General features: G+C 37.8%; 2 protein-coding genes across 5 annotated transcripts in view; one reads left to right on the top strand and one right to left on the bottom strand.

The window, feature by feature from the left end:
- Nucleotides 1-812, bottom strand: part of LOC111323266 (uncharacterized) — an 8,189-nt gene extending 7,377 nt beyond the window's left edge. Inside the window, exons 1-2 of one of the 2 annotated variants that reach the window (XM_088730584.1) lie at nt 669-812; nt 1-77 (exon numbers count right to left, since the gene is read on the bottom strand). The exon at nt 1-77 is cut by the window's left edge and continues 36 nt beyond it. In XM_088730584.1, the coding sequence (XP_088586710.1) occupies nt 1-55 (55 nt within the window). In that variant the 5' untranslated portion in view covers nt 56-77; nt 669-812. The remainder of the gene's footprint in view (nt 78-668) is intronic. The other variant, XM_088730585.1, reaches the window with a different exon arrangement.
- A 155-nt stretch (nt 813-967) lies between these two features.
- Nucleotides 968-9,992, top strand: LOC111322336 (myocilin). Of its 3 annotated transcripts, none has more exons than XM_088730882.1 (7): nt 968-1,529; nt 5,257-5,339; nt 5,902-6,024; nt 6,360-6,432; nt 7,398-7,662; nt 7,860-8,104; nt 9,326-9,992. In XM_088730882.1, exons 2-7 carry the CDS (start codon nt 5,292-5,294, stop codon nt 9,577-9,579), a joined length of 1,008 nt encoding a protein of 335 aa, XP_088587008.1. In that variant the 5' UTR covers nt 968-1,529; nt 5,257-5,291; the 3' UTR covers nt 9,580-9,992. The 3 variants fall into 3 exon arrangements, with proteins under 3 accessions (XP_088587008.1, XP_088587007.1, XP_088587006.1); XM_088730881.1 differs by lacking the exon at nt 968-1,529 and adding an exon at nt 4,963-5,179 and having other exon boundaries at nt 5,262-5,339; XM_088730880.1 differs by lacking the exon at nt 968-1,529 and adding an exon at nt 4,964-5,179.
- The last annotated feature ends 5,196 nt before the right edge of the window (nt 9,993-15,188 follow it).

The raw sequence follows: 15,188 nt of genomic DNA, 5'->3' as shown, positions 1-15,188 counted from the left end.
TTTGCCACCATTGCTGGGCATTTGCAGATGCCTGTTGATGTCCACCTGCCCACATCCTCAAAACTACAAGGGCCTAGCTAGTCATGGAAGATTTCAAAATCATGTCTGACGTTGACAAACCCCAACAAGTCTCCACACACACACAAATAACCTTTAAAATAATTACATTTAATAGGAATTACAATATTCACATATCGCGTACAAATGACATACTACTTAAATCGTGTGAAAACTTACATGATCCAAATAAAAAAATTGCACAATTTCATTATCATTGCACAGGGCATTTCTAGGCTAAGTTTGCTAAATTCTACATCTAAAGATTGCAACGAGAGCCGAACAATATTAAAGTAGAGCCCCAACGATGTAAATGCATTCAAAGTCACTATTCAACACTGGTACTTGCGGCCATTCAAAAGTATCTATGCAGCGTATCCACCATTAACCAATGTTTGCGATCACGAAGAAAAGAAACATATTTTATGACAGCTCTGTGATCACGTTCAGCGCATTATTTCAATTAAGGGCTGTTTCTGCTTTTCAATTCTAGCTCGTATCTTAAAAAATAACGATGTAAAGCGGTCAAGCTAGTCCACAGTTCATCGATTCGACCTCCATTATTTGAAGACTCGGCGTTCCCGATCGCTTTACAGAGCAATCGTTCCTACCTGTGTATTCACTGATCCAACACAAAATAAGTCTGTCACTTACTCCTTGATGATAAAACTCGAATAATGTTGCTAGAGTACTCTAGAAAGCTTGAAAGAACATTATACTTCATACAACGACAACTTGCCAAGCGAGGAAATCAAGTGTAAGATGTCTCGGAGGGGGACTCATTTGATTGAACGATTTGACTATGGAGCATTATGGGTAACTTAAAACCCGACCCAGGCCAGCGACTTTCGCAAATGTAACCATCACACCGAGGAGATAAATTACGAAATTCAAGAGCTATAATATAATGCTCTTCAATCTCCTGATTCTCAAGCAGATCTTTTTAGCAGCCAAAAAGCCAAACTGATTAGGTCACATATTAACTGCACTAATCACGACTGACGGAAAGTTCTTCTCTCTCGGAATATTTTCTGTCTAATCAGAGTGTTAAATGGGTCGAGTTTCATGGGTTCTATCGAGGTGTGCTTATAACAAGGAAACCAAATAGTTTGACTTAACTTAACCAGTAGATGAAATCCTTAATTGCTCATTTCTGACGGCTACATTCCGATTACCAAGAACCTAAGGTTGGGGCAGTTTTGTTCAAGAGAAGCCATAGTCACGCGCGAAAGATTTTTATTTCTCGCGCGCGTAACACCTAACCCTAAGCGCTAACACTAGTAAAAGAAGCGCGCTTAAGTCCAAAATTTCGATTCAGTCATGTTGGTAAATACGAATTATGACGTACTTTTTCCGCTCAGTGTTTTTAAAAATCGATCTCAAATAGCTCACGGGTAAAGAAATTGAGAATTTGCAAAACGAGGAGCCATGATCGGAGAGGGATCGACGACGATTGAGGTCAGACTGAGAAGGTTAGTAAAGTTGACTGCTTTTAATTTAGGTTGATAATGCTAAATGCAAAAAGCCTGATGCTAAGGTCTATGTTTTGATTCGTTTTTTTTTTTTATCTAACATTCTCAACTGAACGCTCTTGGAAAACTATTGAAGGGCATAACCGACTGATTTAGTACCGGCTGCGAAGCTGCGGCGAAATACAAGTTTCCATTGACCGTGATCAACGGAAATGCTGTAAGATAGTGCATGGGTGGAATGTTTACAGTTTCATTAAAAAAAAAAAAACTGATCTCCTTGCTACAGTGGCCCATAAGTGCAAAACACAACACAAACACTGAAAACACAACACACGCAAACTGAAAACACAAAACACACGCTAAAAACCCCACAAACTTATTTCAAACACAATACATTTATCTGAAACACAACACATTGTGTTGTGCACTTATGGGCCACCGTAGAATTCTTATGTCTTAGCTCTTTTCCGTAGCCAATATTTAGTCATTGTGGGTTTCTCATCGCTACTCTTAACGTACTATCTATTACCTGCGCTATTCTTCAATAGCACAGTAGCATCTCAAAAGGGAAAGCTCCACCAAAGGGACTGTGGTGCTACGTCGGTGGATCGTAGATAATCTGGTTTTATCAACTGAGTTGATAATGTAAATTGGCTACCGTAAAGAATTTCTAAAGCTGAAGTTTCGAGCGTTCGCACTTCGTCGGAGCGAATAATAAAAATAATACAAACGAACTTCAACTTAAGTTTAATTCGGAAATGAGAATGAGAATATCATGCGACAAAGTTTAGCAGACCTCTCGCGTTGTGTTTCAGTATTTTCTGGCCTTGTGTGAGACAAAATCGCTTTTTTCTAAGTTTTCATTTCCAACTTGCCTAACACTTGGATCTTACGACCACAAAAGTTGACAGAAGATCGAAGAAGAGTTGAACATGTTACTTTTGCAAGAAGCATATTTTAATTTCTGAATGTCAGTCTCGCGTCAGACAGTTGACACGAGACTCTAATGCTTTACTCAATAGCAGTATTGTTAGGTTAGTGACTCGTGTTTACAGAGGATTTCGTCTATTTGTTATGTTCTATTCCTGCCATTGTTAAGTTTTGTAATCGTGGAAGACATTAGAATCATCAGACAACTGGTAAATATTGAAATGTTGCTTACTCAAGGTCATCCTGATTGTCTGACAATAAAAATCTCCAATTCCGTGTCTTTGACGTTAGTTCAGAAGGCAAATTTCATGAGCTGTCTAGTTTTGTGATCTCTGTTTATGAGTACTTTCGCATAGGATTTTATGAACTTCCCTATTTACAAACGAGCCACTTCTTCAGTTTATGCCTGAGTTATGTACGTTTTGACAAAGATATTCATTGTCATTTAGACCCGCCAGCAGGCATTATATCTATTTAGACGCTCAGTTGCCACGACATTCCATATTAAAGAGGAGCTAACAATTTGCGCTGAGGTATTTGACGAGGATGCTTTCTCTTTCGAGGTCTCGAGGAATTAAAGGCCGATCTACAAACAAAAATCAAAACACTGGAAAAATATTAGCCAAAACACGCCTTTAGAAGACGACCTCGTTACTAAACAGTGTAAATATCTTTAGCCGTAGTAATTGACGGCTTTAAAAGGAAGGAAACTGGTATACTGTAAGGTCTTAATGATTACAGCCGGGCTGTATTGTGACTGTTAAATCAAAAATTACGTTTCTTTTACACTGGAGCCTTTTTGGAAAATGCTGTACAAAAAAATAACAAATAGTTTGTTGTTCACGTTCTACAAAGACCTAACTTGGGAGGAAAACAGCTAAAGGAAGACGTCACAAAATTTGAATGCTTCCGTTTTTCATTTATTGTAAATTATGTCCTTAACCTCTCTTATTAATACCTAATATCTGCTATTTTCCAAGGGTGAATTATAATTCCAAATTATAATCGTCGTTTTGATGCCTTTTTTTCGCGTGCAAACCGCGTTTGCTTTTGAACGGATCTACTGGAGTCGATATGATATCGAGTGATGAGTTGAGATGGATTCTCTGTTCTGCGATACTGCCAAGAAAGTGCCGCTGTATATTTGATTCTGCCGAATTTCTATTTCACTTCTTGACTTTCCAGTGATAACTGAACAAAAACGCACTTGAAGGTCAAATCAACGAATGTTGAAAACATTTCGTGACAAGACTTTACCAACGAACTTTGTTCTGATGTAGTAGCCCCTGATAGGACTTTTGAATACTTTTAATTTACCTTATGGAAGTCAAAGAAAGATTCATTCCCACCCACGAGGACCAGTTTACTCCTGCGTCTATTCATTGCTGTGGGTGGAGAGGAGGGGTTAATGTAGTTTGTGCTACCGCTCTGCCGCGGCAGCCTGGTCGAGTTGTGCTCATAAAATCCAAATTTGTTTGGAGTCAAACATTCATTGTTCAGAACAGTAATGCAGGACAGCTACAGCCTTGAGAGCGGACCTTACGCCTATGAACAGAAACGGTTTTCCAAGTGAGAATTGACGTCCTTTAAAATGGAAATCGCCAATAGTTGGAAATTTGCTCTGCACCCGTATCATTTCAGCTGGAAAGGTGAAAGCGAAAACGACAAGAGAAGCCATCCAGTCTGTAACACTTGCGAAAAATGAGGTTATATTTGAGTATTGGAGAAGACAACTTTAGGCAGTCTTAAGTGAAAAGTGTTAATTAACGTTCCTGATAGCTGATGAGTTCTATGTTGGCAACTGATATAGAATCGTTTCCTTCAGCATATACTAAATTTCGATTATGTTATTTCTCTTTCGGCATATGTCCCAGTCAAGTTTCAGCTTCTGTGATATTCCGATTCAAGTGCCGTATGGTACAATAATATAATTTCGGACTGAGTTGGCGCGGCTATTGATTTCTCGTAGAGAAAGCGCAAATACTCTTCTCTCTCATACAAAAACCAAATCAACTGAGAGAGCAGTGAACTTTTATTGGGGAACAGGAATAGCGCAGAGGTAGGAATACTTGCCCCCTATCTCTGAGGCATAGCTTCTATTTCCAAACTGAACGGTGGGAAAGACCTGCGAATAAAATTTAACCATTGCATTGCCTCGTAACACCTCAGTGGGCGTTTATCGACTCGTGATTTTCAGTTTCCATACTATTCTCGTAAGAACAACGCAAGGCAAGAACAGAACTTTTTTCTCATTTTTCTTCTTTTCTTTCTTTTGGTAAAGCAAATTGTTCCCTTTTTGTAAGCTTTAAACAAAACAAATGCATCGACAGACAGCGTCTTAAGATATATTTCAATTTAAGGTTTAACTTTCTTTAGTGAATTGTTTCAATTCGGGTTTCACTACGCAAATAAGTCATCCAATTTACATACAGTATACGTTACAAATTCACGTTTCATGAACGTTTTGCCTGAGTTTGTTAACGCTTCATCTCGATTAATGTCATAGCCAATAAACAATGACTCATACTCTAACCAACATGAAAAATTTCAGAATCTGCTTGGTGTACGTGGCCAAGTTCAAGTCACTCACGCAATAAAGAGCGCATCTGGCTGACAAAATTCAATCTCTGCGGCGTCGAAACCCCTCGCGAAAAAACCTCCTGGGCCCCAAGACTTTAGAGATATCTGCTGCTGGAAAACACAAGTTTTCAAATTTCTTTGTAAGTGTGTTTAGATGTTTTATTTCAACTTCATACGGGCAAACTTTCGATATAAATTTAATTTGATTTTCTTCCAGATCAGTTCAAGACAAAAGCCGATTCCCTCACTATAATGTTTCGTCATCGCTCACTGTTCCTCCTGCAATTCATCGTACTTCTGGTGAGCTAAGGTTTAACTATTTTAGTCATCGCGCACGCGCACAACCTAATCATAATGTCCTTCAATTCATGGCCTTAATTTATAATCAGTGAGCATGCAAACAATCTCGATCGCTCGCTAGTGAAACTTCAAGCACAAACTGAAACAATTTTCTTACAACATTTCGTCATCATAATTTTATAACCTTGAGCATGAAGTGTGGGTAACGATGTTTTCTAAACAACTCATTCAGCCCTTTCAGTGTTTCATCAAAAATATTCCAAGTTGATCATCCTCTTTTTAAATAAAACAGACTACGGAAAAAGAGCGTCTAGGTTTATGATTGAATGGCGGACAACATTTGCTTAGAGATCAATGCAGTCATTTGTTAATACAACCATCCAAAGGTTTTTTTATAACCTTAAACAACCTACTCGTATAGGAAACATGTTTTACGTGGCTCTCTCAAAAAATTATGCTAAGTTTATTCAAAGTCCTAACATTTCTTCAAGTTTCCTCGAACTCTTAGTATGGCGTTTGGTTTACGGCTTTAAAGTTACTATGCACCGTGTCCTTGCCTTAGGGTGATGTACTCGCTAAATCTGCGGTGAATCCGCGGATGAAACGCGGTTTATCTTCCTACCACCGCCATCACTCGTCGAAGTTGTCAGTGAAAGACCTCGCTCTTGAGTTGGCAAAGAAGCACGTAAGTACTTTGCAGCAAAAAAATTGTATCTTTTAAAGATATAGTTACTACAGTCTGATACCATGAAAACAAACCACAAATGAAATAGGTGCAGTTGCAATATGAAAAGTGTATATTTTTTCGTTCACTTAACAACTGAGTTGTGAAAAAAAACTCTTTTCTCGCTACCTCAGCTTTGGGTCAATTAGTAAAAGTAATTGTCAAGACCATTTACTAGAAATTTCCCGACGCAAACTGAGGAACCGTGTTACCCGGGTTAAGCCAAGAGCCATAATTGGGACAATTATGGCTCTTGGTTAAGCACATTACTGAGACATTTTTTTATGCTTTTGTAGCTGCTTAAGATGGTCCTTGATGAGCAACAGGATTTAGACAAAGCAAAAGAAAGTGTTTATATCCTGGAAAGAGGTTTGTTAAAAACGATCGTTCTGCCTGAGCTTTAAGAGACTAGGACTAAATTTTTTCTCGTCAGCTTCGTTCGAGGAAAGGCGTAAACCACATGAAACACCCAAGACACTTTATTGCGGAAGGAGTTACCACTTGGAGACTCTACTTAGGGGTTTAACGCGGCTATGAAGATTTACGGAAAATTTTGCATTCGTGCTTTTGCAATTTTTTTCAGACGAGTGCTATGCAAAAGGTACAAAAAAAAAATTTGGATTGCAAAAGTTGTGAAAAATAACAGGCGTGTGACTGAAAAAAAAAAACCAACCCTGGAGTTACGTTAAGTATACGAGAATGACAAAAATCTCAACTTCAAAAATTACTAAACTACAAAAGAGCGTTGAAGAAAATCGAGAAAATCATCAGAGATTGCAAAGATTTAAATACCCAAAAGAAATTTATGAAAATCGCAGGATTAAAAGATTACAAGATCTGAGAAAGATCCGCAAGAGAGTCGAACGTCAATAAAATGTATGAAAATTGCAAAAACAGTGCTAGATTGCAGAAACCATAAAATTTAAAATTTTCTAGACGGGCGTCTATAAAAATCGCCAAATGTGCGCAAAAGGGTTAAATAAGGCCTCAACGAAAACAGCGAAGTTTACGAAAAAATAACATATTTTTCTTACACGAACCAAAAAAAAACCGTCTAGCTTGCAAAAAGTGCAGTAAAAAAATCATGATCCTTTTGTAAAATACGCGAGTAGGCTCAGTTTAAGTGACTGGTTTATCACTCAAGAAGAACTGTAGAAAATCGCGAATTTTGTACAGTTTACCATAACGTTAACGAAAAAAACACAAATTTCGCTTTACGACTTGACCTATGTGTAGGTGATCAAAAGGCTTTCCAATCAGATATCTCTAAGAAAAAAAGAGAAATGTGATCAGTTAATAATCGGCGACTTTCACTTTGACTGAAACTTCCTCAGATAGATGCACGAACATAAAATCTGTTGGAAAACCTATCACGCACAGCACACGGCGATATACACAAGGAGCTTGGATGAAAGACCCGTTAGGAATCATGGGTACTGAGTCCATATTCACCATGGAAAATTATTACGGAAATGTGATCCAAGCCTTTGAAAACATGGACAAGTTAAAGGCTGGTGTGGTTCACAAGACTTACTCTCTGCCTCACTATTTTGATGGAACTGGAGCAGTAGTGTATGGACCATACCTTTACTACAGCAGGTGAAACATTTCACGGCTTCCAGATATAAGAATTCAAAAAAGTATCTAAACGATCAAAACTTAACTTAACTTCTGTTTACAGAGGATTTTCTTTTCATTATCATTAGAGTCTCAATAAAATTGAAACATTCTGCAGAATGAGGGTTTAAGAAGAAATAAGCCCCACGTGTTAAATCAGTTTTTTTTTTTCATGACAGAGCCAAAACAGCCTATATCATCAAGTACAATCTTCACACAGAGCGTTTGGAGGCTCAAATTAACCTAGGATTTTCGACCCGAACGAATCATTATCGATGGGGCGGATATAGTTATATGGACTTGGCGGTTGATGAACAAGGATTGTGGGTACTGTGGGGAAGTAATAGAAACAGCTACCGTTTGTATGCATCTAAGATAGATGTCCACAGCAACAGAGTTATCCAAACTTGGAGCTTGAGTACAGGTAAGCACGTAACAAAAAAGACCAAGACGAAACTGTGTAAAAAAAGAAACGAATCAATGAGCTGGTGATATTTTTACGTAGACATCCGTTAGAGGCGATAAGAGAGTAAGCAACAGAATAACTAACCGTACTCCAAGGGCACGGCGCAACCAAATTAAGGACACTAAGTTAAAAAGGCCCTAGATTTCTACTTTTGCACAAAAGTCATAAATAAAATCAAGTAAATCATATATTGACCAATAGCTGATGACAAAAACAAGATGATCCCCATAAATGAGGTGCAATTAAGGTTAACGTGCACCTTTAGGTGTGTCTCGCGTGCAAGCGATGTAGCGCGTCCGGTTTAAACTGTAGATATCTAAACCCCCATATCAAATTAAAGCTTATAGGACTGGCTATCAGACTATACCAAAAATTTTGAAAAAAAATGAATTGTCAAATTTTTCACGACTTCTAAATGCGAGCGCCCGAATCACCTTTTAAGAGCTACAAGTCAAAGGGAATTTGTTCGATTGCTCTCAAATTTAGCTAGTTTTACATATAAACAACAAAAATGTGTCTCCGAATTTTTTATTTCTAACTACTTTTTTTTCAAGAGCGATTTTTCTACGATCACTCCACATTTTTTTAATCCCATTTAAATAAAGTTCTGTAACTTTTCACTGAAATTGAATATGGCAAATCGCAGACACGTTTTTTTAGCGCTTTGGTCCCGGAAACGGAGGAACACATTAAATAAGCGAAAAACAAAATTCGCTTTGACATGTAACGTTCAAAAGGTGATTCGGGCGCTCGCATTTAGAAGTCGTGAAAAATTCGACAATTCATGTTTTTTTCAAAATTTTTGTTATAGTCTGATAGCCAGTCCCATAAACTTTAATTTGATATGAGGGTTTAGATATCTACAGTTTAAACCGGACGCGCTACATCGCTTGCACGCGAGACATCCCTGAAGGTGCACGGTAACCTTAAAGCTCTAACGGAACTCCAACTGTTGCCTTCCACATAATTAGTCGGTTTTACAACCACCTGAGCTACGAAGCCAGCTGTTGGAAACGAGGCAAATTTTAGCCCGTTCCTCATTTTCCATTGGGGGATCTGTTCGCAAACAAAAGATTTACATGTCAGGAAGTAAGGTAAAATACCAAGACAAAGCACACCTTTGCCCTGTGAATCTTATTGATCTTATATTTAATTTTGACTCCTCTTTTCCACGCACAGAGAGGATGGACCGTATGGGAAATGCTTTTGTGGCCTGTGGAGTGATTTACTGTATTGACGAGTACAGCAGCAAAACCACTACCATCAACTTTGCTTATGACACCAAAACAAGTAAACAGTGGAATCCCAACATACAGTTTACAAACCAGTTTGGTTCCAACTCCATGGTGGACTATAACCCAAGGGAAAGAGTGCTGTACGCTTGGGACAACAAGCGTCTTGTTACCTACCCTCTCACCTTTGAGAAACAGTAGATTCGTACAAATGTTAAAAGAGAGCAAAACCAAGCGATGGATATGAAACTTGTGGATTACTTTACTGCTTTGTAGGTGTTCTTGTAAGCAACACTGGCCGTAACATTACAATTGGCATTTTTCATTTAGATTCAGTCTTTGATTCAGACACAAAACCTTAACTTAGCCGTTTCGTCTTCTAATGGCTCGAGCGCACATCTTTTAAAAGAGGTTATTTTTTCAATGTGCTTTCATTCATTTCAGCTGCGATTGTAAGCCTTCAACCAAGGTTTTTAACTTTTGAAAAATTGCCAATTGTAAACAAAATTAGTGAAAATGGAAAAAGAGTGTCATTCTATGAATTGCCTTGGTTCAATTTTAAATCTGCTAATGCTAATTGCTTAGAAAATAAAATGTGGGTAAATGGCAAAAAAGTTGTGATTGTCTTATTTATTTGAAGTGTAAATTTCTATATCGATTTAACTTTTTTATATTAATTTATTCTCTGAAAACCAGTCGTTGATGTGAATATATTTATCAAAAATGGCAGAGAACAGTGGTCACGCCCGCGGAAAACAAAAATTGGAATTGTAATTTTGGAAGTCACGAGAACAATATCAGTCCTTGATGTCGAGCAGTGCTGCGACAGTTTCGAACGGAGATCATGTTCTTGTATAATAGTTTAATATTTCCAAAAATCTAACAGTTTTCTCCCTTTTTTTTATTAATAAGAGTACCTTATTGAACGAGGCGCAAAATTGATACAATTTTCCCACTGATTTGCAAATGTGAAGAAATAGTCACACACACTGCATTCGTTTAGGAACTAGGAGATATTTACCATACTTCTTTTACAGTTACCGTATTTGTTTTTGACTAAAGTAAATTACACAACACAACTAGCTATTCAATTGAGATCGAATTTATTTCCAGGAAACCTGAGAAAAAGTAGCAGTAGGAAAATGGGGATTCTGACTTTCTGTCACATTTTGGTTCAATTTTAAGTTTGTTGTTTGTGCTAATTGCTTCGAATATAAAATTTAGGAAGTTCCGAGAATACATCAGTTCTTGATGTCGTGTAGTGCTGTGTCGGCTCAAGAAGAGATCGTGGCCTTAAATAAGCATTTTGAATTTTCCAAAACTTTAACCGTTTTATTCCTTTGTCCAAGAATAAGGTTACTCAATTGTACCGGGCGCGCGATTGTGGCTTTGTAAAATATTTTTCCATTGAATTTACTTGTGAAGGAAGTGATAGTCGATAATTTTATTTTCTAATTAAAATATCAAGATTAGTTTGAATAATACTAGTTTTCCATTTCACGAGAAATTCCCCGGCGACCTAAAACTGCCCGATTAGCACTTCTGGGACCTCTTAGAATTCAAAGGCGCTAGCAAAGCCTCATTGACCATTCAGAAAAAGCTGTTTCGTCAATACGCCCAAGGTGAAACGATAACATTCGGTGGAAGATTGTGCATTGAGTAATTATTCTTTTTCAAGCACTTTAAAATTTCGAGCATCGAACTTTGCGAGGCCTCAGCTTCATATAGGACCATATAGTTGATAGCTATTTTCTCTAATGTAATAATAATAATAATAATAATAATAATAATAATAAAAGATTTATACCGCGCCAGTATCCTACTGTTCAAAGGCGCCTACAGAAAACTTTAACATTAACACTTAAGACAGCTAATATTAATTATAAAAGGCTTTTCTAAAAAGAAAAGTTTTTAAAGCATTTCTAATTTCACTTGGCAAAGCATTCCGTAATGATGGTCTTAGGTTGCCCGGAGCTGATTTCCATGATTGTTTTATTTTGTCCATATTTAAAGTATTGGGTTTAAATCTCAAGAGTTATATCAGTAACTGCTGCGAAAGGCGTACTGAACACCCTCAAGCTAACAATTTAGTTCGTAATTATAATACTAAAATAATAATATGAGACTGATCTGTTAATGTGAGACTGATGTGAGACTGATCTGTTAATTTGGTTATATCAACTAAGTTGTAATTGTAAATTGGCCACCGTAAAGAGTTAAAAAATTAACGTTTGGAGCGTTAGCCCGTCGTCCTTCGCTCTGACGAAGGGCTAACGCTCGAAACGTCAGCTTCACCGACGCAGCACCATAGTTTCTTCAGAAACTTACCCCCTTTATTCATTGGACTGATCTCTTACATTGTTAGATTTCAATCCAATTCGCCGGTAACAAAACGAAAAAGGGCCTGGGATCGAATGTCGATCGCAAAGCATGCATGGATTGATTGGCTGGACAGGAAGACATGTTGACATACATTAACAAACACCTATTACACACCTCAAAATGGTTTTGCATATTTCATTGATAACAGAAAGTTACAGTGCTTTTTATAGCAAATAGAAAAAATCGATGAATATAAAGTAATCAACAAGTAAACTAAAATAGGGAATTATGTGATCTTGTCTCTGTTAATTTGGAAAAAGTTGAGAGTCATACGGTCAGAAAGGTCCAAATTAAATGCAAATTCTATTCAATGATAAGTGTGGCAGACTATTGTAAGATAGTTACAATGGATAGGAGCTGTTTGATATGACGGACTAAATCTAACTCGTCTACCGCTTTCAAACATTCGGTGGTTTTCAGAATTTAAAGAGGCACTCTACACTTTGCTTCCATGTTTTTATTTCCTCTACAGAATGCTGAACAAGGCATTCTATGCAAAAGGTCAGCAGTGGCGGATCCAGGGGGAGGGTCCGGGGGGTGCGGACCCCCCTACCAGAGCTGACGCTTACAACTTTGAGACTAAAACTCTTACATCGACAGGATCGTATATCACTTTTTAACTGGCTGATTTTTTTTTAATGAATCCAAGTAAACGGTAAGCAGCCAAGGAATTTTAACGTGCAACCGCGAGCGGTGGGAGGGTGTGTGGGGGATCGAGAGGTAATTTGCCTCAAAAGAGTCCAACAGTCCTTTCTGAACCAAAGTTTGGACCCCCCCCCCCCCCCACCTATCAAAAATTCCTGGATCCGCCTCTGGCCAGGAGACCTTTTATTCGTCCAGTTGCACCATTCTGCGTAATAATTACAAGCTGAATGAACTGATACCATCATGAATATTTACTAACATCACGTAGCGACTCTAGAGGGTCTCAATGCATGAGGCTAACCATCAGCCGTAAAATGGCAAAGAAAATTAGTAAAACTGACAAATTTAACTGTTAGTTATAAAGAAAGTTAACCCTAATTTTTTTTTTATGGTTTGTTCAATTCCTGTTTATTCTTGAAGTCCGGCAGTGGCGTTGGTGATAAAAACCTATATTAAAAGATCTTTATCAGTTAAATTTTTATGAATAGTTTGATCTTTCTCTCCGAATTCTAATGCATGCGACGAAAGTTGGACTCATCTCTAATTACGAACTAAATTGTTAGCTTGAGGGTGTTCAGTACGCCTTTCGCAGCAGTTACTGATATAACTCTTGAGATTTAAACCAAATACTTTAAATATGGACAAAATAAAACAATCATGGAAATCAGCTCCGGGCAACTTAAGAGCTTTTAGTTATCTTGGCAATTCGAAAATCGTGGAAAACTCGCAATTAAACGTGGTATTATCCAAGTTACCGGCCTGGAGTTGTATTTCAGAATACCTCCTTGATAATCCATTGTCTCTTTCCCAAACTCATATCCATGAACGAGAATATCAAAGCTGCTCTGGTAAAAAGGGAGTCTAACCCGTTCAAGTATTGAAATGATATCGTAGGTTGACCGTTTAACATTTCACGTGATTGCAGAGTGCAGTAAAGAGAAAAAGCGAGTTGTGGGTCAGCTAGTGTTACTTTTAATAGAGGGTCTCAATGGCGTTAACTGTTAGCCATTAGAATTAAAACAATTAAGTCATTAGGCGTAAAAATTGACAACTTTTTAACCGCTATTCGTTCAAAAAAGTTAACAGTCAAAATTTTCTTTCAACAGTCAAGGAAATAAAATTAACTGTTAGCCGTAAAATTGCCAAACTTTTAACCGTTAGGCGTAAAAGCCATCACCCCATTGACACCCCCACACTAATGCACCGATGCTCGTGCATAAGTAATAATAAATAAATAAACAAATAAAATAAAATTGTGGATTTATATTGCGCAGTTTCCATGACGGGATGATCAACTGCGCATTACAACAATGCATGGAATAAATACTAATTACATCATTACAACAACGCTTTGTAATAGATACCAGTTACATCATGTGTAGTATAAAATATTAAAAGCTAAGCTAAGAATAAAAAGCCTTACTAATAAAATGCGTCTTAAAGAGTTTTTTAAAAGTGTCGACAGATTTAGCCATTCTAATTTCCAAAGGTAAATCATTCCAGAGTTTCGGCGCTGAAGCAACGAAAGCACGGTCGCCTAGGGTTTTTAAAGTTTTAAAATTCGGGTATGATAGCAGTATTCCGTCATTAGAACGTAGTCCATATCTTGAATTTAAAGGCTTAATTTTGACAAGATCATTGATATAGGACGGTGCGGATTTGCGAATGGCTGTGAAAGTTAAAAGTAGAACCTGAAAATTAATACGAAATGAGACAGGAAGTCAATGCAGCTGACGGAGCACCGATGTTGTGTGGCAAAATTTGCCTTGCATAACAACAAGTCTGGCGGCTGCGTTTTGAACTCTCTGCAGTTTGTCACAATATGGCACTTGGGCACACCGTATAATAGACTATTACAGTAGTCTATTCGGCTACTAATAAAGGAGTGAATAAGAGTGGCAGCTGAGTCCATTGAAAGGTGTTTACTTATACATCTAATATTGTGTAGGTGATAGAAAGCAGCACTGCATATTTTGGTAATGTGTACGGCCATAGTGAATTGATCATCGAACCACGCGCCCAAATTCCGTACCACAGACACTTTGCCTACATCGCAGTCTCCGACCCTGATAGTATTAACAGCAGCTTTTTTCAGGAAGTGTCGTGATGCTATTACAATAAATTCAGTTTTGTCGTCATTAAGCATAAGTTTGTCCGTGGTCGTCCACTGCTTAACATCCGAGATACAGGTTTCCATTGATCTAATTGCCTCGTCTTGACCAACAGCACAGCTTGGGTTAAACGATAAATAAAGCTAGGAGTCATCTGCATAACAATGAAGTTTTGGAAGGTGACGACCAACAATGTCGAAGATTTTGCTTGAGTATATGTTAAACAAAACGGGGCCTAGACACGATCCCTAGGGAACGCCGTAGCGAAGATGAAAGACATTTGAAAGCGCTCCCTGAATAGATATTCGTTGTGATCTTCCGGCTAGATAAGAGCGAAACCACGACAGAGCAGTTCCATTGAGACCCAGCTTTGATCTTAAACGTGTTAGCAAAATACTAGGGTCCACAGTGTCGAAGGCAGCACTCGGGTCTAAGAGAACGAGGGGAGTCGCGTGCCGCTTATTCGTGTTAATCAGAATGTCATTGTGCACTGAAATTTTCAGACTTAGAACTGCCATTCAGTTTCATATTCTTTTTACACCATCAATAAAATCTTCCACAATGCTTAAAAATCAACTCTAAAGACTGCTAAACTTTTCAAAGCCATGAAATGAATTAGTTTTCAGTAAAAGAACAATAATTACAAAATATAACTCCTTACACATTTCATGG

This window comes from Stylophora pistillata, chromosome 8 (assembly GCF_964205215.1).
Source record: "Stylophora pistillata chromosome 8, jaStyPist1.2, whole genome shotgun sequence".
In the NCBI taxonomy this organism is placed as follows: Eukaryota; Metazoa; Cnidaria; class Anthozoa; order Scleractinia; family Pocilloporidae; genus Stylophora; species Stylophora pistillata.
This window is presented reverse-complemented; position numbering and strand designations above follow the sequence as displayed.